The 26,177-nt window shown below is 45.9% G+C and overlaps 1 protein-coding gene across 1 annotated transcript in view; it reads right to left on the reverse strand.

Annotated features, from left to right (window-relative positions):
- SLC9A8 (solute carrier family 9 member A8) overlaps positions 1–26,177 on the reverse strand; it is a 53,529-nt gene continuing 27,352 nt past the window's right edge. The window contains exons 9-16 of the mRNA XM_082272941.1: positions 25,804–25,942; positions 19,757–19,862; positions 17,550–17,666; positions 13,204–13,286; positions 10,901–11,012; positions 8,707–8,927; positions 1,654–1,800; positions 1–164 (exon numbers count right to left, since the gene is read on the reverse strand). Coding sequence (XP_082129067.1) covers positions 57–164; positions 1,654–1,800; positions 8,707–8,927; positions 10,901–11,012; positions 13,204–13,286; positions 17,550–17,666; positions 19,757–19,862; positions 25,804–25,942 — 1,033 coding nt within the window. The 3' untranslated portion in view covers positions 1–56. The remainder of the gene's footprint in view (positions 165–1,653; positions 1,801–8,706; positions 8,928–10,900; positions 11,013–13,203; positions 13,287–17,549; positions 17,667–19,756; positions 19,863–25,803; positions 25,943–26,177) is intronic.

The following is a 26,177-nucleotide window of genomic DNA, read 5'->3' on the forward strand; positions in this document are numbered from 1 at the left end:
CTGCATTCATCAAGTCGACACTGTGCACCACACGCCAGCATGGAAACTCTGGTTGGCTATAACAGCTCCTGCTCATCGTCTTCTGACCCAGATGGCCCTTGGCGGACCTCTTCATACCACTTGTTGGTCAGACTTTTCATTTGTATGCGGCCATGATGAAGGTCCTAAATTAAAGAAAAACAAACGCGGTTAGCATTTCTACCTTGCAGCACTGGGGTCCTTAGTTTGAATCCCAGCCAGGAGACTATCTGCATGAAGTTTCTCCCTGTACTTGATTGGTTTTTCCCTGATTCTCCAGTTTCCTCCTACACTTCAAAGACATGCTGGCGGGTTAACCACTTCCGGACCACCCACCATGTATTTACGTCGCTACTTTGATGTTAAATACCGGGGTTATGGCAGCAGATAGCTGCCATAACCCCGGTATATTTTTAACCACTTCTGGACCGGAAGGTTTTACCCCCTTAATAAAAGTATATTTAACCACTTGCTGTCGCTGCACTGCCTTTTTACGTCGGCAGTGTGGCTTCTCCCAGGCAAAATCACATTAATAGGCGTGATCTGCCTGGGAGGCCACTAGGGGGCGAGTGCGCGCCGCCGGAGGTGCGCTCCCGCCCACTATCGTCAGCGGGGAAGCCAGTGCGGGTGGCCAGGCAGCTCCGATGGCAGCCTGACACTGGCGATCCCCTCCCCCCCCCTGACAGAGAAGGACGGACAGCTGATGTATGATGTAAACACAGCTGTCTGTCATTCTCCCTGAGATGATCACAGACACCATGCGATCCTGCTATGTAGGATCGCATGTCTCTATGATCATTTCAAAAGGTCAACCCCCCCACAGTTAGAAACACGCCCCTAGGCTTACATTTAACCCCTTGATCACCCACAGGGTTAACCCCTTCCCTGTCAGTGTCATTATTAAACTAACAGAGCATATTTTTAGCACTGATTACTGTAGTAATGTCACTGGTACCGCCAAAAGTGCCAAAAATGTCAGTCAGGGGTCCGATATGTACGCCGCAATGTCGCAGTCCCTCTAAAAATCGCAGATCGCCGCCATTACTAGTAAAAAAAAAAAAAAAAAAACAATAAAAATGACATAAATTTTTCACCTAGTTAGTAAACGCAATAACTTTTGCGCAAACCAATCAAAATACGCTTATTTCAATTTTTTTTACCAAAAATATGTAGCAGAAAACAAAATTGGCCTAGAATGTTAAAAAATTTTGATTTTTAAATTTTTTTTTGAGAATGTTATATATCAGAATGTAAAAAATATTGTTGTTTTTTTTTTTTTTTCAGAATTGTCGCTCGTTTTTTGTTTATAGCGCAAAAAATAAAAATCGCACAGGTGATCAAATACCACCAAAAGAAAGCTCTGTTTGTGGGAAAAAAAAGGACATGTCGGCCGTCCTGTCGGCACTGTGGGGACTTCGTTTTTAGGTAAGTACTTCATAATGAGCTAGTATGCGATGCATACTAGCTCATTATGCCTTTGTCTTTACAGGTTTTTTTTTTTTTAACATTTTTTTTCAGCGGGTTTACTTCCTCTTTAAGTGGTAAAAACCTTTCCATCCCAATACTATATACAGTTTTACAGTATGAATTGGGGATACAGAGGGGGTAACAGTCAGTGCGGCAGAGCTATATTACCTCCTGCGTCAGCCTGCGAGTGAAGAACGGGTTGAGATATTTTGCGTCAAGCCACATGAAACCTTTTAGATTGTGCTGTTTGATATAATGGGCCTCATACTCTTCCTCCGTCAGCTCTGAGAGGTGCTCCGACTCCACCGTGTTTCCCTGAAAAAGAAGGCAGCGTCAACCCCTGAGGAAGGGCGGCATCATATAAACTTCTCTGTAACTCTCGAAGCATCTGGTAAAGATCATCCTCATGACATCACGCCAGGCACAGCTCCGCCCCATGACATCACACCAGGCACAGCTCTGCCCCATGACATCACGCCAGGCACAGCTCTGCCCCATGACATCATGCCAGGCACAGCTCCGCCCCGTGACATCACGCCAGGCACAGCTCCGCCCCGTGACATCACGCCAAGCACAGCTCCGCCCCGTGACATCACGCCAAGCACAGCTCCGCCCCGTGACATCACGCCAGGCACAGCTCCGCCCCGTGACATCACGCCAGGCACAGCTCCGCCCCGTGACATCACGCCAGGCACAGCTCCGCCCCGTGACATCACGCCAGGCACAGCTCCGCCCCGTGACATCACGCCAGGCACAGCTCCGCCCCGTGACATCACGCCAGGCACAGCTCCGCCCCGTGACATCACGCCAGGCACAGCTCCGCCCCATGACATCACGCCAGGCACAGCTCTGCCCCATGACATCACGCCAGGCAAAGCTCAGCTCTGTGACACTACTAAAAGACACAAGGGTGTGATGCTTGGCAGCGAAATGATTGGTAGACTCAAAGCAGGCTCAGTAATCACAAGTGACACCTTCTACCTTGTAATCTAACATTCTTACCTTTTTTAAAGGTTAAGTGTATCTAAATGCTGATTCAAAAATGTAATAATATATGATATTTAAAAATATTATGTGCAGCCTTTGTTTATTCTACTATATTTAAGTGGTAATGCCGTTAATGGGGATGCTTCCTGTCAGAAGGTGACAACAATGCCCCTGCAGTGTCTCGCTCTGTCGCCCTGTTATGTGCGCTCCTGGGAGCTACAGGCTGGCATACCAAAACACAGCATGCCTGTGTCTCCTTAATGAGGACAGGGACCCCATTTCTGAATAAGTGCTGGGACTTCTTTTCCCAATGAGAACACCGACCTCCTTCCCCAGAATCCTTCCCGCAATGAGAGCCGGGGCCTTCTCCTCAATGACAGCCGGAAATTCTTCCGTCAATAAGAGCCTGGACCTTCTTCCCATATTGAGAGCTGGGACCTTCTTCCCAAGGACAGCCATGACCTCCTTGTTCCATTGATTGTCAGAGACTCTGAGGGCCACAGCAATCAGCCACTGCCTCAACTAAATATTAATGTTAAACTGCCCCCCCCTTCCATCCAAAATGTTTAATTACAGATATTTAACTGAAGGTGTGTAGATAAACTTTAACAGCCTTATACACTATAGACCCCTATTACACTCAGTTGCCAAGCTAGCAAATGACTCACAGTGGGGAGCCCTGTAACCTATAAACTAGGGATGCACCAATACACTTTTTCTTACCGACAAGTATGCATACCGATACCTTCGGTGAAGTACTCGCCAATACTGAGTACCGATACTTTGTGGTGCAATTTGCATCCATACAAAATGAATGGGCGAACACCGCACTGCAAAGAATTCCATGTGATTTGAACAGGAATGCAGTGCAATTCCTGTCCGAATCTCATACAGTTTCCCGCACCGCTCCTGTGTGAACCCAGGCTTGCCATAGTGATTGTGAGCTTGAGTTCACACAGGAGCGGGGGGAAACTTCCCTACATGACGGGTTCCACCAGCTCCAATCAGACTGTGGACATCTGTGGCTGCAGCTCCTCATGCCTATCCTATAGCTTTGTTCCCCCCACCCTCCAGCAGCTCTCTCTCCCCATCATCCAGTGCCTCTCTACTAGGGATCGACCGATTATCAGCAAACCCGATATATGGGGGGCTGATATGCACTTTCCCAGAAATATCGGGGGCCGATATGCACTTTCCCCGATATATCGGAATCGGACCCTGAGGTTACCGATATTTCGGAAAGTGCTTGTACCGGAGTGATCCCTGCAGCTAGAGGCATCACCCCAATACCGGCGTCCATAGCCGACGGTTGGCTGTCTTGTAATGACAACCGATGAGTCTGAGAAGCCGGACAGCTGTCATTACAGGGAGTAGGAAGGGACGTCCCCCCCCCCCCTCCCGCGGCTCGCCTGGGTCTCCCCTCCCACCAGTAGATCAGCCTGCACGGCCGCCAAAGACCCGATCAAAGCCCCATTCGGCTCTGATCGGGTCTCCATGCAAAAACCCGTAAGTGATGTCATGACATCACTTCCGGGTACTCGGCGCCAAATTAAAAAAAATGACAGCATTCAAAAACAGCCAAACTTGGCGTTTTGAATGCTTTTAAGTGCAGAGGAGGGGTTGGAGGTCTTTTAGACCCCCCAGATCCCTCCACAAGAGTACCTGTCAAGAAAAAAAAATTATTTTTTAAATGTACAAAAATATCAGCGCATATCGGCCGATCACTACTCTCTACCCCCAGCCTCCAGTGGTTCGAGCCATCCACTGGACCCCGTCACCATCCCCCTCGGTCCCACTATACCAGATTGCTGTTGTCAGAAAAGCCGCTTCACCGGTTCGGGGATTTAACATCCCCACCGCTTTCTCTCCCCTCCTGACAGTACAGGCTAGACGGCTTCTGATTGGTCAGCGCCGTCCATGTGATGGTGCTGACCAATTAGAATCCCTGTAGTCCGTACTGCCAGCACTTGAAGGAGAGAGCTCGTACCACTGGAAGCTAGGGGACAAAAGCCATGGGAGAGGCAGGAGGAGCCGCAGATGTCCACAGTCGGATGGGACCTGGAGCTGGTGGAACCTGTTGTGGAGGGAGGTTTCCCGCACCGCTCCTGTGTGAACCTCGCTATGACAAGCCTGGGTTCACACAGGAACAGTGCGGGAAAACCATATGCAATTCAGGAATCACACCACATTCCTGTTCAAAGCGCAAGCAATTCTTTGCAGTGTGATTTTTGCCCATTTATTTTGTATGGATGCAAATCGCACTGCAAAGTAATGGTAATTTTCGGCTAGTGTGTACACAACTTTCAGCAGCCGATGCCGACATTTTCAGCAAAAAAAAAACCGGAGGGATAAACACCAAAATTTTTATCGTCCGTCCCCAGATGACCAATTTTCTTTAAATGTGTATGCAGTCCGTCCGCGAAAAATCGGATACAAAAGACCGCACAGGATCTGAAGTTGCTGACGACCCGAAAGTCTAGGTACAAACGTCCCCAAAAAAAAAAAAAAAACGGACGAGAAATTTCGTGAACATTATGCAAGGTCAACTAAAAACAGTTATGACCGCTGAGCATAAGAGAGAAAAAAAATCGGAGGATATTTTGTCCGATTTTCGTCAAGTGTGTACGAGCCTTTAGCACATACTTTCTCAAGCCAATAAATTAAAGGGGACCAGACAACACGCCAAGATAAGGACTAGCCATGGTGCCAGGCTGGGTTATAATGGGATTGATGTCCTTCTTGTCTCAATTTCAACAATGGACAAAAGATCAGAATGTTTCATATTTTTATGTTTATTTTTTAACTAAAAGGAAAAAAAAAAAAAGCTAATTTAAAAATTGCCTGATGAAACCTTATCATTCGTTGCCGTGATTGTATTAGCAATAAAGTTATTGTATCGTTATATTATATGAAGCATCTATAGGCCTATTTAATTGAATAAGGTCAAGGAATGTTTTATATACATATACTTTTCTAATATTCTACCGATATTCATTATATATTGGGGGGGGGGGGGGGGGGTAATCCTTGAACTATATTTGTATTATTATTGATATATTGGGTAATATGTATACCATTTTCTTTTTTTTTTATGCATAAAGAACTAAATTGTGTAGTGAACAAAATGACTTCACTTTTTAGGGTATTTGGAGAAGGAATGTTAATTGCTGTGGTTTCAGACTATTCAAGCAATATATATATATATCTTAAGGGAGCCGATAATCTGACAGTAGCTGGCATGGGAGAAAACATCCTAAAAGATTTAGGTTTTTCTCCAAGGCATAGGTCAGAAGGTTATTTTTGAGAAAATAGTTGAATTAAATTACATTTCACAAACTTTTATACAGTACAGGCAAACAGTGCCCCCTGATGGCGAGGTAGAGGTACATCTGTCGTGTTATCACGTGGAAAACAAAATCCACGCCCACATTTCTTGAGGATAAAAGTTTAGTATAAGTTAAGAGAGGAAGAAAAAAAAAAAAAAAAGAGATCAAGATCGAAAGGGAGAAGGGAGAGGAGAGAAGAGTACTCTGAGGGAGGTTCTCACACACTGAGGGTAGACATCGGAAGCTGATTGCAGGCTATTCAAGGGAACCGAGACATCAAAGTCACTCCTCAGACAACAGACGTTGACATTTTTGGTAAAGTATAGATTTCTATTTTTCTATAGGAAATTTGCTAGATATGTACATCTGACTAAACCATTAGATCTTTATGGCATCAAGATTTGAATTTAGATCATTCTAACTGCAGTAAGACCGGTCTATTTTCCAATCTTGGGAGATTATACACATATGTATAAATCTCCTTGGGGGCTGATTTCAGTTTCTAGTAAATGGTAACTTAGTGGAAGTTTATCTTCATCTCAAATGCATTCTTGGCTTATAGTGCAAAAACAAATAGAGACAGCGCTCAAATATTAGTGCATAAACAATCCTCCACCGTAATCACAGCCCACTTACCAGATGACCCCTACGGTGGAGGATTGTTTATGCACTATTCCCACAGGAGCCTACACCAAGTGTTTTATGGTTACCAAATGGTGTTTTTGGTCACTATACCAAGCACAAAGAGTACTTTTTGGACTATTCCATAGAAGTTGTCGCCTCTAAGCATGTTAGTGCCGGTCCACATATATGCGGCGATCGCATGTAGTATCGGAGCGCACTGCTCCTTCATTACATGCGATCGGGTGTGCGGTGTGAATTCAGCCATACACTTTGTATGGCTAAATTCGCACCGCACCCGCACAAAAGTCGCACATGACCCTTTTTTTGAGCCGCATCAGGATCGGATCGCACAGTGGTTCACACTTGTGCGATCCGATCCTGTGCGAACTGTAAGATCGCACTGCGATATGCGATCAAACTGGGGGTGTCGTTAACATTACATTGACACCCCCAGCGTATCGCATATGGCAGTGTGAACTGCCAAGGGTGCGTTTGCGATGCGGGAACAGGCTGCGAATTCGCAGCCTTCCCGCATCGCATAAGTGTGAACCGGGGCTTAAGGACTGATATTGTTTATTGTAGTTTTATACACTGTCACTTTGGAGTATACTCACTATTTATGTGTATTTATCCAGTCCTATAGCACATTGGTGATATTTCATTGTATTTGTATTTATTCTACATATTTATTCAAGTATTTATTGAATATACTTTTTGGGATAGGAGCATATATTTAATAGCACTAATATTTGAGCGCTGTCTCTATTTGTTTTTGCACTGATTCTCAACCTTTGTTGTTTGACAAGCAGCTCATATTCATATATTTCTATATTCACATATTGATTTATTTATTTATTAAATTTTACACATCCCCACGAGAATATACACTGATCAAAGTTTATATCCTGAGCCAGGGCTGCTGTTAGAAATCGCGGGGCGCCATATAGACTACCTCCCCCCCAGAAAATATTAAAGATATATTTAGCTAAAATTACAACAAAATCACTATTAGCAGACACAAATATAACATAACTCGCATAATTCCTGCTAAATCTAAAAAAAAAAAAAAATATGTTAAATAAAAATAAAGATGAGATGAGAAAAATATTCAGGCTGGGCTGTTGGAGCTCAGTGATCAGAGAGACAGAGAGAGAGAAACAAAGTTACAAATAAACTCCTGATTAGAGAACAAGTGCTGGGAGGGGGACCCACACAGGGAGGGGGATTAGTGAGGGACGACTGTCTCTTTCTCAGCAGATAAAAGCTGATAGCAGGGAGAGGGACAGATCAGATTCAGGTGCTGGAGGAAGATTTCTGTATTTGTTGTCCATCAATAATCCCCCTCTCTGTGTGGGCCCCCCTGTGTGCTCGGGCCCCATACAAGAGGGCTTGTGGTCCCCCTCCCCTATAAGCGGCCCTGTCCTGAGCACAGCTATTCGAGTGTTTATCGCTCAACCTTACAATTCTTGGCTTATAGCCAGTTTGGTGCATGGTGTAACAATTTTTGTCCATATATTTTTAAAATTTTGAGTTGTGTACATCTGTTGGCTGAGAGAGGTCACGTGTCAAGTCTGTTCAAATTTTGTCTCCTTATTTTGTGAGCTGATGAGAAGCTTTTCATTACACTCCAGAAGTTATTGGTTTTGGTTACATTGATGTTCTGTAATAATATCCTTTGATGTGTGATATATATTATTGAAATTTTGTTCTACATTGTGTGTTTATTATCAGTTATTCTTTGTTGACATTATTCCGCACTGATTTTTAGTTAATAAATATATATATTTTTGAACAAAATATTTATTTTGTCTTCGAGTTAGGGCCAATAAACAAACTTGAGTGTTTGTTGATTTAGTCTCCATTCACACTAGTACGACTTGTCAGGCGACTTGGTCAGCCTGACAAGTCGTGCACCGTCACGGTCCATAGTGTAGTACAGGAACCGTTCTAATAGGAGCGACACAAGTCACTCCGACTTAGAAAAAGGGTCCTGTGCTACTTTGGGGCAACCTGGAGCGACTTGCATAGACATTCATTTTCTGAAGTCCGTGCAAGTCGTGCCGAAGTCGCGGTGCACGGGACTTCACAGGTCGCCCCCTTAGTCGTATCACCGTAGTGTGAACCGAGACTTATGGAAATAAGTTGAGAATCTCCTTAAATATAGATCCTTGCTTATTTGCATAAATAGACACCGTTTATCAGAGCAGTATAAACATTCTGACAGAATCATTCTCCCCCATTACAGAGCGAGGTCAGAGGTCTGGGAAGATGAACGCCCACTCACCATTTTCTGTGTTTTGCTGAGATTAATGTCCTTCTTGCTCTTCTTCCGAGCTTTGGAGTCCTCGATGTCTATAAGTCGGATAAGAGGCATGGTGCCACCCCCCAGGAGGAGGATGGTGAACAGCACAATGATGATGGTTGTTGTTCCAATCAACTGACGCTTCTCCATTGGCTCCAGCTCCAAGTGAAGACTCAGGGCATAAGGAATGGCCCCCCGCAATCCTAGAGGGACACAGCATAAGGTCACTAGGGCAGACCACAGTAGGGAAATTAGAAGAAAATGTGAGCTCACTCAGTTGCCCTAAGCATCTAGAACATATATTATGTATAAAGATGCTACAACATCACCATTTCATCCCAAGTAGAACGGGGTACCTCCACAACTGGGGCAGTCAAAGTGAACAAAAGAAACCCAAAGTGGTCCCATTTAGGGGCAATGGGAAAAGATAGTTGTACTGGAGGACCAATTATGGTGTAAGTTGAAAAACATATCATTTATTCAAAATTCATATAATAGAAAAACATGGAAGCATGATTCCCACTACAAAAGATAAAAGATAAAAACCACACAGACAACACAACCACATCAAAGACATTCATATGAGCCCCATACAAACCATTTGCGCATCACCGGTGTATTTCCCCTTAAAAAACAAGCACAAGACTTGATGGGAGGACCTAGTTGGCTTACTAGCATACCGAAAATATCGGCAGATATCGGCTGATACCGATATGCGATGACCAAAATATCGGTATCTGTATCAGCAATAAAAAAACGATATCGGTCAATCACTAATATATATATATATATATATATATATATATATATATATATATATATATATATAAAATGTTTGGGGGTTCTGAGTGATTTTCTAGAAAAAAAAATGTAGGAGGGAAGTGTCAGAATTGGCCTGGGTGCCAAGTGGTTAATTACCATAAGTAATATACAAATAATTATTATATATTGATTTTAAGGTAATTTACTATATTTTCAAAAACTGTACTCAAGCAGGTAACAGACAAATTACTGAAGTTTTAAGTTACAACATCAAACCAGTAATTTCACAGTAGATACATAATAAATGATTATGTTATAACATATAGCATAATAATATATTATTTTGCTTGATTAAAAAAGACCTCTTCATCAGCAGCAGCAGCAGATTCTTCCTCTTAACTGTGTGAAAAAAACATGGATTAATGGGTAAACCCTATAACCCTAAAGCCCTGTACACACGTAGCGATTGTCGGCCGAACGATCGGCCGTCTTTTGTCCGTTGCTGTCCTGTCGGTTGAAAAGTGCTAAAGACTGCACACGAATTTTGTCGGCCAACAACAACCGACTGCAGAAGTGATGTCATGTGATGGTTAACTTTCCGTGTGTTTTTTCTTCTCTGAGCATGCCCAGTCTTGCTCATCTGCTGTTTGTCGGCCGAATTCTGTACTGACTGAGGAACAATCGGCCGTTCTGGTGTTGGCCAACAAAAATTTTAAAGCCTGCACAACAGATTCTGTTCAGCCGAAAAGTCGGAGTCGGTTGTCGGAAGCATAATACTAACAAGCCGACAATCGGCCGATCGGACGTTGGCCAAATATTTACGGCCGACAATCGCTATGTGTGTACGGGCCTTTACTCCATGTTTTTTCTTTGTAGTTAGGAGGGCTGGGCGGGAGCATTTGTCTTTTAGACACACGCCCCCTTCTATGACACTGCAGCGAGAGGAGAGCCTCCACTGCAGCATTTTTATTGGAAAGCTTGGACCAATGGTGCTTTACCATTGGTCCAAGGCTTCAAGCTGTCCATTGAGCTCAGTGCCTCTGACAAGAAATCATCCTCTCAGTCTGAAACAGCGTGTCCCAGCTTGTATTTAAACTGGCCGCGCTGTATGTAGCTTCTGACCGGCTGTGCAAGGAGCCCTGTATCCCCAGAACCATTTTGACCAGATGTGGGGTAGGACTTCGGCTACCTAACCCCCCCCCCCCCCCCAAGCTACCCATCGAGCTACAACCCCCCCCCCCCCACCTAGGTTAACCCTAATGGGACAGGGACCTACGAAAGTGGCTGAGCCTAATAGGACAGCGATCTACTGAAGTCCTGGGAACGCTGAGCCCCTGGAGTCCTTGGAACAATTCTTTTTTTTATCAGCCTTAACTGAAAAATACAAAGCATGCTGGGAGAACTGACCACTCACCACTGAACCACATGATGCACATCATTTTCGGGGTGATCTTGTGATCGCGGAAGAAGTTGAGCAGATAAGACAAAGGAAATATATTGACTGCTCGACCCAGCAACACCAGAACCTGAGTGATAAAAGCTGCATGTGAGAGACCTAACAGTCACCAATGACCTCTATAGACATTATTCCTATGAATTATACAACATCTTCTAGCAAGGCAATATGAATGCATCACCGAATAATCGCACAGCGCAAGATCTCATCATCCAAAAAGAGACATGAAGGGCCGGAATGCATCAATACGTCAGATATACAGGGTGTGGAGGGGGGGGGGGGGGGGGTCGGCTCTGGTGAATTGATGCCGAGTGATCCTCTACATCTGGTAAAATTTTTAGTCTACAAGGGGTGCGATTTTGGGGCACATCCAGTATTATATTATGTACAGGGGATGGGGTGGTCTAGCACACCCTGTATTATATTGTGTGTACGGGGGATAGGGTGTTCTAGCAGATCTGATATCATATTGAATATACAGGGGATGGGGTGGTCTAGCATACCTGGTATTATATTGTGTGTACAGGGGATAGGGTGTTATAGCATACCCGGTATCATATTGTGTATACAGGGGATGGGGTGGTCTAGCATACCTGGTATTATGTTGTGTATACAGGGGATGGATGGGGTGGTCTTGCATACCTGGTATTATATTGTGTGTACAGGGGATGGTGTGGTCTAGCATACCTGGTATTATATTGTGTGTACAGGGAATGGAGTGGTCTAGCATACCTGGTATTATATTGTGTGTACAGGGAATGGAGTGGTCTTGCATACCTGGTATTATATTGTGTGTACAGGGGATGGTGTGGTCTAGCATACCTGGTATTATATTGTGTATACAGGGGATGGTGTGGTCTTGCATACCTGGTATTATATTGTGTGTACAGGGGATGGTGTGGTCTAGCATACCTGGTATTATATTGTGTGTACAGGGAATGGAGTGGTCTTGCATACCTGGTATTATATTGTGTGTACAGGGGATGGTGTGGTCTAGCATACCTGGTATTATATTGTGTATACAGGGGATGGTGTGGTCTTGCATACCTGGTATTATATTGTGTGTACAGGGGATGGTGTGGTCTAGCATACCTGGTATTATATTGTGTGTACAGGGAATGGAGTGGTCTAGCATACCTGGTATTATATTGTGTGTACAGGGAATGGAGTGGTCTAGCATACCTGGTATTATATTGTGTGTACAGGGAATGGAGTGGTCTAGCACACCGGTATTATATTGTGTGTACAGGGGATGGTGTGGTCTAGCATACCTGGTATTATATTGTGTGTACAGGGGATGGTGTGGTCTTGCATACCTGGTATTATATTGTGTGTACAGGGAATGGAGTGGTCTAGCATACCTGGTATTATATTGTGTGTACAGGGAATGGAGTGGTCTTGCATACCTGGTATTATATTGTGTGTACAGGGGATGGTGTGGTCTAGCATACCTGGTATTATATTGTGTGTACAGGGGATGGTGTGGTCTAGCACACAGGGTATTATATTGTGTATACAGGGGATGGGGTGGTCTAGCATACCTGGTATTATATTGTGTGTACAGGGGATGCACCACATCCGCATGAAGGAGGTGCAGGCAGCTTTTTAATTTGTTCACACTGGAACCAGATCGCATAGGTGTTTACACCCATGCGATTCGGTTCAGGCAAATGCATTTTGTTTTGCGACCTGCTTTTGGGGTGTTGTTAACGTTTATTTAACACCCCCAGCAGATCACATGAACACAGTGCGATTGCTATGCGGTGCAGAAAACGTATAGGAATTGCTGCGTTTCCTGCACCGCATCAGTGTGAACCAGGGCTCACCCACACACACAGTGGAACCCTGGAGAGGAGACCTACACTCTAACACACAGTGGAACCCTGGGGAAGAGACGTCCACTATGATACTGAGCGCAGCAAATGACCATCCATAAGCCCACATTCACATTGGTCAAATCGCATGTCAAATTAAAGCCAATTGCCATCAATGACACTGTCCGAATCGGTGCAACGCAGACTTTGCAGCGCTGCGCCGATTCCCAAAAGTATTTTCTACACTACTACTGACTTCAGGGGGCAAATTTCAATAGAAATCTGTGCAGGAACCTGCACAGATGTCTGTGAAATCAGCCGCGAAGTCAGACTTAAAATAGTGGTTTGAAATCGTTTGAGAGATTTCAAACCCGCCTCCCAAACCTAGGCCAACAGGAACACTATAAATCCCCTAAACCCAATGATTACACAGTGACGGATACTTACAATGCACCAGATGACAAATGAGATCTCAAACTTGTGTGGGAAGCTGAAGATGGATAGGCCAAGAAAGGCGAAGACGCAGGTTTCTAGAGAGGAAAAAGAAGAGAGATTCGTATTCAACACATCAGAATCATCCAACAAACACTGCACACCAATAATAAACACCACACGCTGATAATACACACTGTATAGAATAATAAAAACACTGCACACCGCCGGCCACTCGCGATCTCCCGCAGGAGAGGGAGAAAGACAGACGGCTGATGTAAACACAACTGTCTGTCATTCTCCCTAAGATTATCACAGAGGCTATGCGATCCTGATATGTAGGATCGTATGTCTCTGTGATTACATCAATAGCCATCCCCCCCCCACAGTTAGAATCACGCCCCTAGGGACATACTTAACCCCTTGATCACCAGTAAAGTTAACCCCTTCCCTTCCAGTGTCATTTTTACAGTAACAGTGCATATGTATAGCACTGATTACTGTAGTAATGTCACTGGTACCCCCAAAAGTGTCAAAAATGTCAGTCAGGGGTCCGATCTGTCCGCCACAATGTCGCAGTCCCACAAAAAAAAAAAAAAAAAAAAAACGCAGATCGCCGCCATTACTAGTTACAAAAAATAAAAATCAATAAAAATGACATAAATCTTTCCCGTAGTTAGTAAACGCAATAATGGTGGTAATTTAAAACCAGCCCGGACCATTTCGGTAAGAGACTGAATCAGCGACCTCAGAGTGAGAGGCTGAAAATTGCTCCTCAGAGTCTGACTCCTCTGAAGAGGAATCTCCAGCCTGCCCCTCTTCCAGGTCATTCACAGCTACTTCCTCTATAACCTCTTCCCATTCTGGCTCTAACTCTGCGAACCTCACCCACTTTTCAAAAGCTGATACAGAGTGCCACGTGCACGCTCGTAAAATCACATGCACGTTTTCCGTGAACGCTCACTGTGCGTGTGCATGCCCAGAGGAGACCGCTCTCGCACGCACACGCGGTCCGCCTGGCTTATGTGGCAAAGCTCAGCTTCTCACTGTTGAACACAAAGCAAGGCATCACCATACAACACTTGTGTCAAACACAAGGCCCGCGGGCCGAATCTGGCCCTTTAGACTATTTCATGTGGCCCTCGCACTTCTCCTAGAGCTCCAGCCTTCCTTTGGGCCTCCTCCAGTCCCTGCACTTTCTGCTTCCCAACTAAGACCCCAGCTTCTTCCCAGAAGCAACACAAGGTAAGGGGGTGCACTTTGATATAAGGGAGGGTAAGGTGGGACCCTTGACATCAGATGTAAGGGGGGTGGGATACTCTGGACATCTAGTATTACAGATACAACCCGCCCTTTAAGGGTAATAATAATGCCGATGCGGCCCCCCGTTGAGCTTGACACCAAGGCCATACAAGGTATCTTCGCCTAGACACTACAGACCCCTAGTGGACAAACACAGTACTGCAGGCGCTGGAGAGGTAATAGTGCTTAACCACTTAAGCCCCGGAAGATTTTACCCCCTTCCTGACCAGGCCCTATTTTGCAATTTGGCACTGCGTGACTTTAACGAACAATTGCGCGGTCGTGCGATGCTGTACCTAAATTAAATTGATGTCCTTTTTTTCCCCCACAAACAGAGCTTTCTTTTAGTGGTATTTGATCACCTGTGCGATTTTTACTTTTTGCGCTATAAACAAAAAAAGAGCGACAATTTTGAAAAAAATAACAATATTTTTCACATTTTTTTTATATGAAATTCCCCAAAAAAAAATGTAAAAATCTAAATTTTTTAACATTTTAGGCCAATTTGTTTTTTGCTACACATGTTTGGTAAAAAAAACAAATCGCAATAAGCGTACTTTGACTGGTTTGCGCAAAAGTTATTGCGTTTACAAACTACGGGAAAGATTGTCATTTTTATTGTTTTTTTTTTTAATGAGTAATAGCGGCGATCTGCTATTTTTTTTTTTGCGGGACTGCGACATTGCGGCAGACAGATCGGACCCTTGACTGACATTTTTGACACTTTTGGGGGGACCAGTTACATTACTACAGTAATCAGTGCTAAAAATATCCACTGTTACTGTAAAAAAATGTTTTGTGCTATAAACAAAAAAAGCGACAATTTTTGAAAAAATAACAATATTTTTCACATTTTTTATATGAAATTCCCCCCAAAAAAATGTAAAAAAAAAAAAAAAAATCGCAATAAGCGTATTTTGATTGGTTTGCACTAAAGTTATTGCGTTTACTAAGGGAAAGATTTCTGTAGTTTTTGGCGTTTTTTTTTTTTTAACGGGTAATGGCGGCGATCTGCGATTTTTTTGCGGGACTGCGACATTGCGGCGAACAGATCGGACCCTTGACTGACATTTTTGACACTTTTGGGGTTACCAGTGACATTACTACAATAATCAGTGCTATACATATGCACTGTTACTGCAAAAATGACACTGGCAGGGCAGGGGTTAACTTTATTGGAGAGGGAGGGGTTAATGTATGCCTGGTGCTTACTAACATGTGTGGGAGGAGGTGACTATGTGACACAGGGACAGATCGCAGGTTCAGCTATGCTGAACCCTGCAATCTGACCCTGCCTGTCACTTAGGAGATCCGCCCGCTTTGTTTACACAAGCGGGCGGATCTCCACACTCGATTCCCCGATGATCGATGTGACTGAAAACAGCGGGAGCGAGCCTGCGGCGGCGCGCGCGCGCCGCCGAGAAGATGGAGTGTCTGGCGACGTAGGTCTACGTCGCCAGACGATAACTAACCACTTTGCCGCAGTAGAGCTCTAGTGAGCAGCGGCAAAGTGGTTAAAGCGGAATTCCGGGCTCAAAAACAAGTTTGGCCCATCCGCTTGCTGTGAATGCCCTGAAAAACAAATGGATGCTCCCGAATTTTTTTTCTCTTTACTTACCTTGTTTTTTAAGAAAGTATACTTACCTTCCTTCTACTTCCTCCCTCTGCAGCCCACGCCGTCACTTCCTGTTTGTGATGACTCCTGGGAGCTGAACGTCATCACTCCCAGGAGTCAATGCGCCTGCATCGGCCCCGCTCGTCAGTTCTGGTGCAGGCGCGTCATTCCCTGCTAAACAGCTTCTGGGCATGCTTCTGGAGGGATGACGCGCCGGCCCCGAAGTGACGAGCGGGGCCGGTGAAGGCGCATTGACTCCTGGGAGCGATAGAGGACACGGAAGAGGATGCAGAAGAGGACGCGCTGGCTTCAGCTGCCCACACCTGAGATGGCAGCGCTGGAGAAGAAATTTTCAAGGTAAGTATTTCTTCTAAAAAGGTAAGTGCGACCCAGGACAGTTCAGAGGCTATCCATTGTGGAATGTACTAGTCCTGACTGTCCCGGGGGGTTTTTTTATCTAAATTTCATCCCCGAGGCCGGAACTCCGCTTTAAGACTTTTCCCTGCAACCTTTTTTTTTTTTTTTTTTTTTTTTTAAGAGAGGTGAAAACTCACCACTCCCGCTGCAGGATCCTGAAACAGGGCCCAGTCTTCACCCATTACGGCGGGCTCTGTCGTCTCTGGACCTTCAAGGACCAGGTCCCCCTTATTATTTTGGGGTCCACACCCTTGGACCTGTACAGCACCCTGCTGGAACACTCCTTGGGTATAATGACCAGGGTTACAACTTCCAGGGTCCAGCGCCCAGCGGGTCACATTACAGGCAAAACCTCACTCCTTTCCATCCCGAGGCTCGGGTACCATCCTTCTTAGCCATCTGAATGGATCTAATCACAAAGCCCCTTTACTAGGACATCATTTAGGTTAAAGAGCTTTAAACAGCCATGACTATCACCTTCAAGACATTGGCGAAAAAACTGAGGTTCTTCCTGTGTGGGAGGGGTTCTATAGGGGGAAATTCCTATTTATTGGTTTGCCAGTGTCCATTCACCTATAGGTGGCATATAACCCAGATAATCATTATTATGGCCTGCTCTGTGCCCTGTGATGTACGATAAAGAAAAGCTGTACACCCCCCAGGACCCAGGAAATTTGCACACACTACTCTAGTCAGGTTGTACATACCTCGACACTCATATATACACAATGCTCTATTAGTAAAGTGCACTGTATCCAGGTTGCACACTTTACAGGACATAGTCCACGTATACAGTGGTCTGCCAGTAAAGACCTCTGTATTCAAACTATGCATCCCTCATCAGCTCTTGTAAGGGCACTACTCCGCCAGTAAAGGGTGCCGTATGTAGGATGTGCACCCCTCAGGAGAGAGCACATTGTAGAATACTGTTCTGCCCATAGAAGGTTTAGTATCCATGATGTGCACCTCCTCAAGACACAGTCCATGTAGACACACTTCTTTGCCAGTAGATGGCATTGTAACTCACCGCACAAGAAGGCCACCGTTCTCAGGGTTTGCTGCATGAGGATCTGAGTGACAGGGGACAAGTTGTGGTGAGTATAGTGAGACATTACTATACCAGCAAACAGAATAGCCATTATACCTGCAAAACACAAGACACACCAATCAGAATCAAATCCAAATATCACACTGGATGTTACTACTCCCCATTACAGTCCAACCCCCGACCATTACTCCTGAGATCCCCCACTACTCCCCATTACAGTCCAACCCCCGACCATTACTCCTGACATCCCCCACTACTCCCCATTACAGTCCAACCCCCGACCATTACTCCTGACATCCCCCACTACTCCCCATTACAGTTCAACCCCTGACTCATACTCCTGACATCCCCCACTACTCCCCATTACAGTCCAACCCCCGACCATTACTCCTGACATCCCCCACTACTCCCCATTACAGTCCAACCCCCGACCATTACTCCTGACATCCCCCACTACTCCCCATTACAGTCCAACCCCCGACCATTACTCCTGACATCCCCCACTACTCCCCATTACAGTCCAACCCCTGACTCCTACTCCTGACATCCCCCACTACTCCCCATTACAGTCCAACCCCCGACCATTACTCCTGACATCCCCCACTACTCCCCATTACAGTTCAACCCCTGACTCATACTCCTGACATCCCCCACTACTCCCCATTACAGTCCAACCCCCGACCATTACTCCTGACATCCTCCACTACTCCCCATTACAGTCCAACCCCCGACCATTACTCCTGACATCCCCCACTACTCCCCATTACAGTCCAACCCCCGACCATTACTCCTGACATCCCCCACTACTCCCCATTACAGTCCAACCCCTGACTCCTACTCCTGACATCCCCCACTACTCCCCATTACAGTCCAACCCCCGACCATTACTCCTGACATCCCCCACTACTCCCCATTACAGTCCAACCCCCGACCATTACTCCTGACATCCCCCACTACTCCCCATTACAGTCCAACCCCTGACTCATACTCCTGACATCCCCCACTACTCCCCATTACAGTCCAACCCCCGACCATTACTCCTGACATCCCCCACTACTCCCCATTACAGTCCAACCCCCGACCATTACTACTGACATCCCCCACTACTCCCCATTACAGTCCAACCCCCGACCTTTACTCCTGACATCCCCCACTACTCCCCATTACAGTCCAACACCCGACCATTACTCCTGACATCCTCCACTACTCCCCATTACAGTCCAACACCCAACCATTACTCCTGACATCCTCCACTACTCCCCATTACAGTCCAACCCCTGACTCCTACTCCTGACATCCCCCACTACTCCCCATTACAGTCCAACCCCCGACCTTTACTCCTGACATCCCCCACTACTCCCCATTACAGTCCAACCCCCGACCTTTACTCCTGACATCCCCCACTACTCCCCATTACAGTCCAACCCCCAACCTTTACTCCTGACATCCTCCACTACTCCCCATTACAGTCCAAAGCCTGACCATTACTCCTGACATCCCCCACTACTCCCCATTACAGTCCAACCCCCTAATATTACTCCTGACATCCCCCACTACTCCCCATTACAGTCCAACCCCCTGATCCCATATTCCCGACATCCCCCACTACTCCCCATTACAATCCAACCACCTCTTACCCCATATTCCTGACATCCCCCACTACTCCCAAATACAGTCCAACCCCCTGACCCCATGTTTCTGACATCCCCCACTATTCCCTATTACAATCCATACACCTGACCCCATATTTCTGAAATCCTCTATTACTACCCATTACAGTCCAACCACCCAACCCCATACTCCTGACAACCCCCTCACATTTTAGTAGTACACCCCATACTCCTGGCATCCCCCACCCGACAACAGAATTACAGTTTGGTAGTGTTTTCTATTTCCCCACGTTTCCTGCACCCATTTAAATTTTTTTTGTTAATGCCCTTAGTGTCAGAGTCATATGACGTCTGTAGGAAAAATGTTCTAGCACTCCTCTGATTAGCCACAATTTCCCAATCTGGCCACATAACAGCATTCCATAGACCCCCCCTTACCCAAATCTCTTCTATCACCCCAAACACAGCCCCCCCCCCCATCTCCTTTAAAGTATTTATCAGCCTAGACACAGTGCCCATACCAATCTTCTCCCATGTGTTTATCATTCCAGATACAGCGCCACGCTCAGGACTCACCAGAGAGTGAAATACCCTCAGCCAGTCCATATGGGAGGTAAGCAAATATGATCATCATTCCAAATTCCAGGGAGGGAGTCTTCCGCAGATCCAGATGCTTCAACGCCTGAACACGAGCTGAGGAAATCTACACACAGGATAGGCCACAGCAGTGTACAAAACAGAGACTGACACAAAACAGCATATAAAACACACAATGGGGGAGATTTCCTACAACTGGTGCACACAGAATCTAGTGCAGCTCTGCATGGTAGCCAATCAGCTTCCAGGTTTTATTGTCAAAGCTTTAGGCCCCTTTCACACCTACGGTCGGTTTGTCCGTTTTTCATCCATCCGTTGACGGATGAAAAACGGACATCAATGCATCTCTATGTAAAAACGGATGACAACTGATGATCATCATCCGCTTCCGTCAATGTCCATTTTTTGGAATGGATGAATGCCCAAGAGCAGTTTTCATCCGCTTTCGTCAATGTCTGTTTTTTGGAATGGATGAATGCCCTATTTTTCATCCGTCAAAAAATCGGATTGGACGAAAAACGGATGTAAACGGACAAACAGTCCGTTTTTCATCCGTTTTTACATTGGTAGTGGATGTAAAAAAAAAAAACAGATGCAAAATGGACGAAAGACGGATGAGAAACGGATACATTTTGACGTGACTGAACTGATGAACTGAACGGACCGTATGTGTGAAAGGGGCCTAAGGGTTCTTTCACACGGTCCGCGGGTGGATCCGTGCTGCTCAGCAGGGGATCGTAAACACAGATCCCCGCTGAGCAGGCAGGGGACAGCTCCGTCTCCGCTCTGTGTGCGGAGAGGGAGTTGTCAGAGCCCCATGCATCTCTATGGGGGAATCGGATGAGAGCGGACCGCCTGTCCGCTCTCATCCGATCCGCTGGACGGATGGAAAATAGGGTTTCCATCCGTCCGGATTTCATGGACAGGATCGGATGCGGATGGCAGCGGGTGTCAGCGGACATGTCTCTGCTGACATCCGCTGCCCCATAGGGATGCATGGAGCATCCGATCAGATCCGCCTAAAAAACTGACAGGCGGATCTGATCGGATCGCTCGTGTGAAAGGGGCCTAATTGAACAAGCTGAAATTAGAAGCGGATTGGCTACCATGCACAGCTGCACCAGATTGTGAGTGCTCCGGTTTTAGTAAATCTCCCTCAGGGAGACAAAGCATGTACCTACACAAACAGTGTACAACATACATCGACAGAATATTGTCTACAGAGCGCTAGAGGCAGAAGACAGCTTACAAAAAATGAACACCTTAAAAAGATTTTAAAAAAAAAGGAGCATAAAACACACATAGGATGGTGTACAAAATGCATGCCAATGTACAAGACCGTGTACAGACAGACCTATGGAGATTTATTAGATGTTTGAATGCAGTTGTCAGACAATAGGAAAAATACTGAGGTCTATTATTTCATTTCCCCCCAAGTAGATATTGAGTTGGGAGTAGACAGAGCGTTCTGCAGATGAGAGCCCAGTAAACAGAATCTATGAAGAACGTTCTACAGGTGAGAGCCAAGACATCAGAATCTATGATCTATCTACGGCGGCATCTTATCCAATCCGGTCAGCCAAAAACAGACAGATTGTAGTCCTATTCCCCATCCGTCCAGCGGATTGGATGGCATTGGATGGAAATGGACAGGCGGTCTGTTTCCATCCAATTCCACCATAGAGGTGAGCAGGACTGTGTCCGTGTCCGCTCTGCATAGCAGAGTGGACACAGACAGGTCATCTGCCTGCTTAGCGGGAATCAGCGGAGAGATCCCTCGCTGAACAAGCAGATTCCGCTCAGTGGAGGTGCCTTGTGAAAGGGGCCTAACACCGATCCAACTTCCTGATGGTAAATAATAGATGAAGAGACACAGGAATTCAGAAACCGCTGGGTGGTATTGCCGCCTACAGCAGGTTAGAATACTGGCAAACAGAAAAATTGTAAGCAGGCACCTGTATGACCCTCCTCTACCCAGCTTTGTGAGAAAGTGGTATCAAGGACCAACAAATAAACAGAAGTGTCCCTGTGACCTGTGTCCCTTAATGGACAGTAAGAAGTCAAAACAGAACAAGAGTTGGGAAATGGTTGGGACCTCCAAAAGCAGTCACTGAGGGGTAGGCAACTGCCACTGACAGACCTATAAGGCTATGTTCACATTAGCGTAGCGGACCGCGGTTCTGCCTGCGATCCAGAAATCATTGCAAATTGCGGGACGCCTGTGCGTTGCCGTTGATTTGCAATGGCACCCCAAACGCTGTGCGATGTTGCCCCGATTTCCGCCTGCCGAATCGCGGTAACATCGTGCAAACAAAATCGCGGATCCCATGACGCCCAAAAAAGGTACAAGAGCTTCTTTGGGGAGTCATGCGACCTGCAATTCTGTTTGCGCGACGTTACCACAATTCGGCAGGCAGAAATCGCGGCAACATCGCACAGCGTTTTGGGTGCCATTGCAAATCAACGGCAACGCACAGGCGTCCCGCGATTTGCAATGATTTCCGAATCGCGGGCGGAACCACAGTGATTCTGCCCACGGTCCGCTACGCTAACATGTGAACGTAGCCTAAAAATATTTTGGAAACCGTCTAACTCAGAAGTACCTGAAGAACTGAGGCCCAAATCTAAATAACATGAGATAAAGCCCTATGGCTGAGAGTGCTGACCAGTGTGTTCTGGTGGGGGAGGGGGGCTCAGTGGGGGAGATTGCTGTACTAACATCGGATAGTTCGTACAGCAGCTCCTACTAAACTCCTTAGTTTTTTTTTTTCGTTCAGCCCGCTGGGTTGAATATAAAAAAAAAAAAAATGAATAGTGTGTACTAGGCTTTATACTAAACAAGAAAGGTACAGTCCTCAGTCTTATCTTATACAAGACAGGGATGGCCTGTACTCTGTACTATCTTACTCAAGATGCAGATAGTCCTTAAAGTGATTGTAAAGTCTTGTTTTTTTTTTTTTTTAAACAACAAAAATGTTATACTTACCTTCTCTGTGCGGTTGGTTTTGCACAAGGCAGCCTGGATCCTCCTCTTCTCTGATCCCTCTTCGCTGCTCCTGGCCCCTCCCTCCTGTTGAATGCCCCCACAGCAAGCAGCTTGCTATGGGGTCACTCGAGCCAAGCTGCAGCTTGGTGTGTCCATTCAGACACAGAGCTTCCGTTCGGCCCCACCCTTCTCTCTCCTGACTGGCTAACTGGGTTTGATTGACAGCAGTGGGAGCCAATGGTGCCGTTGCTGTGTCTAGGCCAATTAGGAGAAAGAGTGCCGAACGGCCGAAGGACTTGTGGACATTGCTGGATAGAAATGTGGCTCAGGTAAGTATTAGAGGGTGCTGGGGGGGCTGCTACACACAGAAGGCTTTTTGTCTTAATGCATAGAATGCAATAAGATAAAAAAAGTTCTGACTTTAAAACTCCTTTAACAACTTTACCACCAGAGGATTTTGCGGTCTTACGTCCAGGCCACTTTTTGCGATTTGGCGCTGTGCGACTTTAACTGACAATTGCACGGTCGTGCGACGCTGTACCCAAACGAAATTTAAGTCCTTTTTTTCCCATAAACAGAGCTTTCTTTTGGTGGTATTTGATCACCTGTGCGATTTTTACTTTTTGCGCTATAAACAAAAAAAGGAGCGACAATTTTGAAAAAATAACAATATTTTTCACATTTTTTTATATGAAATTCCCCAAAAAAAATGTAAAAATCAAAATTCTTTTTAAAATTTGGCCAATTTGTTTACTGCTACCTATGTTTGGTAAAAAAAAAAATCACAATAAGCGTATTTTGATTGGTTTGCGCAAAAGTTATTGCGTTTACTAACTAAGGTAAAGATTTCTGTAATTTTTGGTGTTTTTTTTTTTTTAATGAGTAATGGCGGCGATCTGCAATTTCTTTTGTGGGACTGCGACATTGCGGCGGACAGATCGGACCCTTGACTGACATTTTTGACACTTTTAGGGGTACCAGTGACATTTCTACAGTAATCAGTGCTATAAATATGAACTGTTACTGTAAAAATGACACTGGCAGGGAAGGGGTTAATTTTATTGGAGAGGGAGGGGTTAATGTATGCCTGGTGCTTACTGACATGTGTGGGGGGAGGGGACTGAGTGACACAGGGACAGATCACATGTTCAGCTATGCTGAATTCCTGCAATCTGACCCTGCCTGTCACTTAGGAGATCCGCCTGCTTTGTTTACACAAGCGGGCGGATCTCCACACTCGATTCCCCGACGATCGGGGAAGAGCGGCGGCGATCGCCGCTGCTCCTCCCCTGGCCCGACTCCCGCTGTGACTGAATACAGCGGGAGCGAGCCTCCGGTGGCGCGCGCGCGCCGCCCACTAGGGGAGGAGTCCAGCGACGTATAACGAGCCACGTTGCCGCAGTAGCAGCAATGTGAGCGGTCGTTATGTGGTTAAGCCTGGTACACATTGCAAGTTTTTTTTTTTTCGTATAAAATGGGTTGAAAAAAAAACAAAAAAAAAAACTGTCAGCTCCGGTCAGAGACGCTGTACTAACCATCCGACATTACAGCGATCTCCCCCACTGAATTTTAGTGTTCTGACAGGGAGACAGCCCCCTCGCCAGAAAACTTCGATCAGCCCTCTCTGCCATTGGCTGATCGGGAGTCGGTCGGCTGCTGGTTTTCCAGCATGCACATCTGAAAGACCGACATACACTGGACCGATTTTCTTTTTTTGAACAGGCTGATGTCTCCGAAAATTCAGTCCGTGTGTACCTGGCCTCTGTCTTAGCTTGCACAAGATGGAGGCAATCCTTAGTCTTATATAATGCATGATAGGGGGTGGTCCTGATTCTTATCTTGCACAAGATGAAGAGAATCCCTAGTCTTATCTTACACAAAATGGCCACGGTTCTTAGTCTTATCTTACACATCATGGGGATGGTATTTAGTCTTATTTTACACAAGATAGGAATGGTACAAGCCATGTATTGGTAGGTTGATTAAATGATTGATCGACTTGGGTACAACCAGCCTGTTGGATTTTTCATGCGATTATTGCTAGCGGCTATAGCCACTAGCAATAAATACTGCGTGTACTCCCGGCTGGGATGGCTCTCCACGCCCACCCTGCCAGGAGAACACAATAGCTCCGTGGGAGCCTAAGGCCCCTTTCACACGAGCAGACCGATCAGGTCCGCCTGTCCGTTTTTTAGGCAGACCTCTATGGGGAGGGGATGTCAGTGCACGTGTCCGTTGACAACCGCCTGACATCCAATCTGACAAGGTCCACTGAAAACAAATGGATGGCGATATGTTCGCCATTTGCCCAGCGGGTCGGATTCGATGGGATTAGATGAAAATAGACAGGTTGTCCATTTTCATCTTATCTCCCCATAGAGGGTAGGGGGGCTCTGGCAGGTCTATCTCTGCATAGTGAGCGGAGACAGACCCGTTATCTGCCTGCTCAGTGGCGATCCCAGTGGCGAGTCCGTCAAAACGGATTGGCTCCGTGTGAAAGGGGCCGTATTTCACATAAGAATGTAGTGATGGTAAGTCAAATTAGCACAGTGGTGTAGTGGTTAGCACTTTCACCTAGCAGCAAGAGGGTCGCTGGTTTGAATCCCAACCAAGACACTACCTGCCTGGAGTTTGCATGTTCTCCCTGTGCCTGCGTGGGTTTCCTCCGGGTACTCCGGTTTCCTCCCACACTCCAAAGACATGCTGGTAGGTTAATTGGATCCTGTATAAAATTGGCCCTACTGTGTATGTATGTGAGTTAGTGACCTTAGATTGGACGCTCCTTGAGGGCAGGGACTGATGTGAATGTGCAATGTATATGTAAAAGTGCTGCGTAAATTGACAGGGCTATATACAGTAAGTACCTGAAATAAATAAATAAATACCTGAAATAAATTAGAGGGGGAGGGGAAGGGAGTATTTGACAAGACTGCTTAGAGACACAGCCTACAGATAGTGTCAGCAATGCTACAATGAAATCTCTGGTGTAGCGAAGGGAGGAAGGGGGATTTTGGATTGAGGCATTGTGCGGAAAGGATATTAATGCAGAAATAAGGCCGGTCAGTGTTCCTAGAGCTGCTGAACCAAAAAACATCTTCAGGAAATAGGCCAAGGCCTGCATGAAGGTCTGCCAGCCGCTGACATTGGCCAGGTCGCCACGGTTGAGTCCTTCTGCTGTGCTGTAGGGAGACAAAACATAGGAATCACATGTAACATTTTAAGACATAGGAATCAGGTATAACATATCAGACACAGGAATTATACGTAACATGTCTGTGTATTTGGGAATGACAAGTTCTTATATTCACCTAAGTGTACCTGTCGCAACAAAATTCCAATGGTGTCATATAGACAGACTTCAGATGTTCTACTTCTACACCGGTATCTGTGTTCTGCCCCCGAGTACCGCTGCCT

This window comes from Pelophylax lessonae (assembly GCF_965119305.1).
Source record: "Pelophylax lessonae genome assembly, chromosome: 11".
In the NCBI taxonomy this organism is placed as follows: domain Eukaryota; kingdom Metazoa; phylum Chordata; class Amphibia; order Anura; family Ranidae; genus Pelophylax; species Pelophylax lessonae.